The following is a 1,862-nucleotide window of genomic DNA, read 5'->3' on the forward strand; positions in this document are numbered from 1 at the left end:
CAATTCTCTTCGATATGTATCTAGGAGTAAGTAGCATTGCTAAGTCATATGCTAACTCTACATTTAACTTTTTGACTGTGATCCATTTGAAGTTAATTTTTGTTTATGGTATGAGGTAAGAGTCTAAGTTCATGTGGATATCCAATTGTCCCAGGATACATTTTTTTAACTTTACTTTTCAAGTTTATTTATTTATTTTTTAAGTTTGTTTGTTTGTTTGTTTGTTTATTATTTACTGTTAGCATGGAGCTCAATGCAGGGCTTGAACTCACGAACCATGATATCATGACCTGAGCCGAAGTTGGCTGCTTAACCAACTGAGCCACCCAGGTGCCCCTCAGCATTAACTTTTTTTAAAAATATAAATTAGCACTGGATGGGTCAAAAGTTTTTCCTGCAACTACTGAGGTATTAAAATCTCTATTATTGTTGGGCACCTGGGTGGCTTAGTTGGTTAAGTGTCTGACTTTGGCTCAGGTCATGATCTCATGGTTTGTGTGTTCAAGCCCCACGTCAGGCTCTGTGCTGACAGCTCAGAGCCTGGAGCCCACTTTGTTTTTGTTTGTTTGTTTGTTTTTTGTTTTTTCCAACAAGAAGCCATAACTTTATTAATGATAGAAACAGTACAAATTTCAAACCAAGCTGCAGTTATTCTTTTGAAACACCAAAAAAGGGTCCTCCTTTTCAGACAGTTACATTGTTAATTCCATAATAGCATTTACAATATCATTACTGTTGTTCTTCAGGGCTCGGAACTGCCTTTGCTCTTGATACATTTGCTTGTGACGTGACCAGTTCTACGTCCTTAACCTCCACACCTGTTTCATCAACCTCTTCCTCTTCACTCTCTTCTTGTACAGTTGGAGTCTGTGTCTTTCCTTGAATGTTTGAGACAGCTTCACCTTGAACTTTGAATTTCTCAGCAGCTGCTAGTTGCGCCTGCTGAGATAAATCCTCCATCTTGGCTTCCCCAAAAACTATGTAGGTATCTGAAGCTGGGCTCTTGTAGACATCTGGTTTTGTGATGACAAAGAGGATAGTGACTCTTATAATCCCTGTAACCTGTCGAAGACCTAGTTTGGACATAGCCTTCCATGCCTTCTTTTCACTCCAGCTCTGTTTTGCTTTACTGACTGGTTTTTCATGGATTTCAGCTGCTGCTGCCAGCTGGGCTTGTTGGGTGGTTGCCTGTGTGGAATCCTGTTCCTCAAGCTCTGGTACTGATTCATCACTGTCGGATTCTGTTCCAGACCCTGTCTCAGCCTGGGGCTGTGGCAACTCCTGCTCTGTAGCAGGAATGGTTTCTGTGGCTTCACCAGGCATTTTGTGGGGGGAACGCGGAACCAAAATGGCGGCAGAAAGAGTGTGAGCGAGAGCGTGACCCACGCCTGTTGCAGAAGGAAGCCTGGTGGAGGGGCGCCTGGAGCCCACTTTGGATTCTGTGTCTCCCTCTCTCTCTGCCCCTCCCATGCTTGCTCTCTGTCTCTCAAAAATAAATAAACATTAAAAAATTTTTTTAAATCTCTATTACTGTTTGTCTATTTCTCTTCGAAATTATCATGTGAGTTGTCCTTTATTCTTTTAGTATGGTGGACTATATTAATTTTTCTTCAAATACTAAACCAACCTTACATTTTTAGGATAAATACACTTAGTCATAGTGTGTAATCCTTTTTATATGTTGCCGAATTTGGGTTGCTAATATTTTGTTAAGGATTCTTGCATCTATTTTCATGAGGGATATTGGTTTTCTTGTGTGTGTATGTGTGTGTGTGTGTGTGTGTGTGTGTGTGTGTGTGTGTGTGGCATCTTTGTTTGGCTTTGATTTCTGGCTAAATCTGTCATCATAGAATGATTTGCAA

At 40.7% G+C, this 1,862-nt stretch overlaps 1 protein-coding gene across 1 annotated transcript; it reads right to left on the reverse strand.

Moving 5' to 3' along the window:
* Nucleotides 1-536: 536 nt before the first annotated feature.
* Nucleotides 537-1,381, reverse strand: LOC125933514 (nascent polypeptide-associated complex subunit alpha-like). Its single transcript, XM_049646643.1, has one exon. The coding sequence runs from the start codon at nucleotides 1,321-1,323 to the stop codon at nucleotides 730-732; it is 594 nt and encodes a 197-aa protein (XP_049502600.1). The 5' UTR covers nucleotides 1,324-1,381; the 3' UTR covers nucleotides 537-729.
* Between the last annotated feature and the right edge of the window lie 481 nt (nucleotides 1,382-1,862).

Source organism: Panthera uncia, chromosome D2 (assembly GCF_023721935.1).
Source record: "Panthera uncia isolate 11264 chromosome D2, Puncia_PCG_1.0, whole genome shotgun sequence".
NCBI lineage: Eukaryota > Metazoa > Chordata > Mammalia > Carnivora > Felidae > Panthera > Panthera uncia.

Bases quoted from the DNA above. Each gene is read 5' to 3' on its own strand.
- LOC125933514 (XM_049646643.1), bottom strand. From the start codon at position 1,323: ATGCCTGGTGAAGCCACAGAAACCATTCCTGCTACAGAGCAGGAGTTG.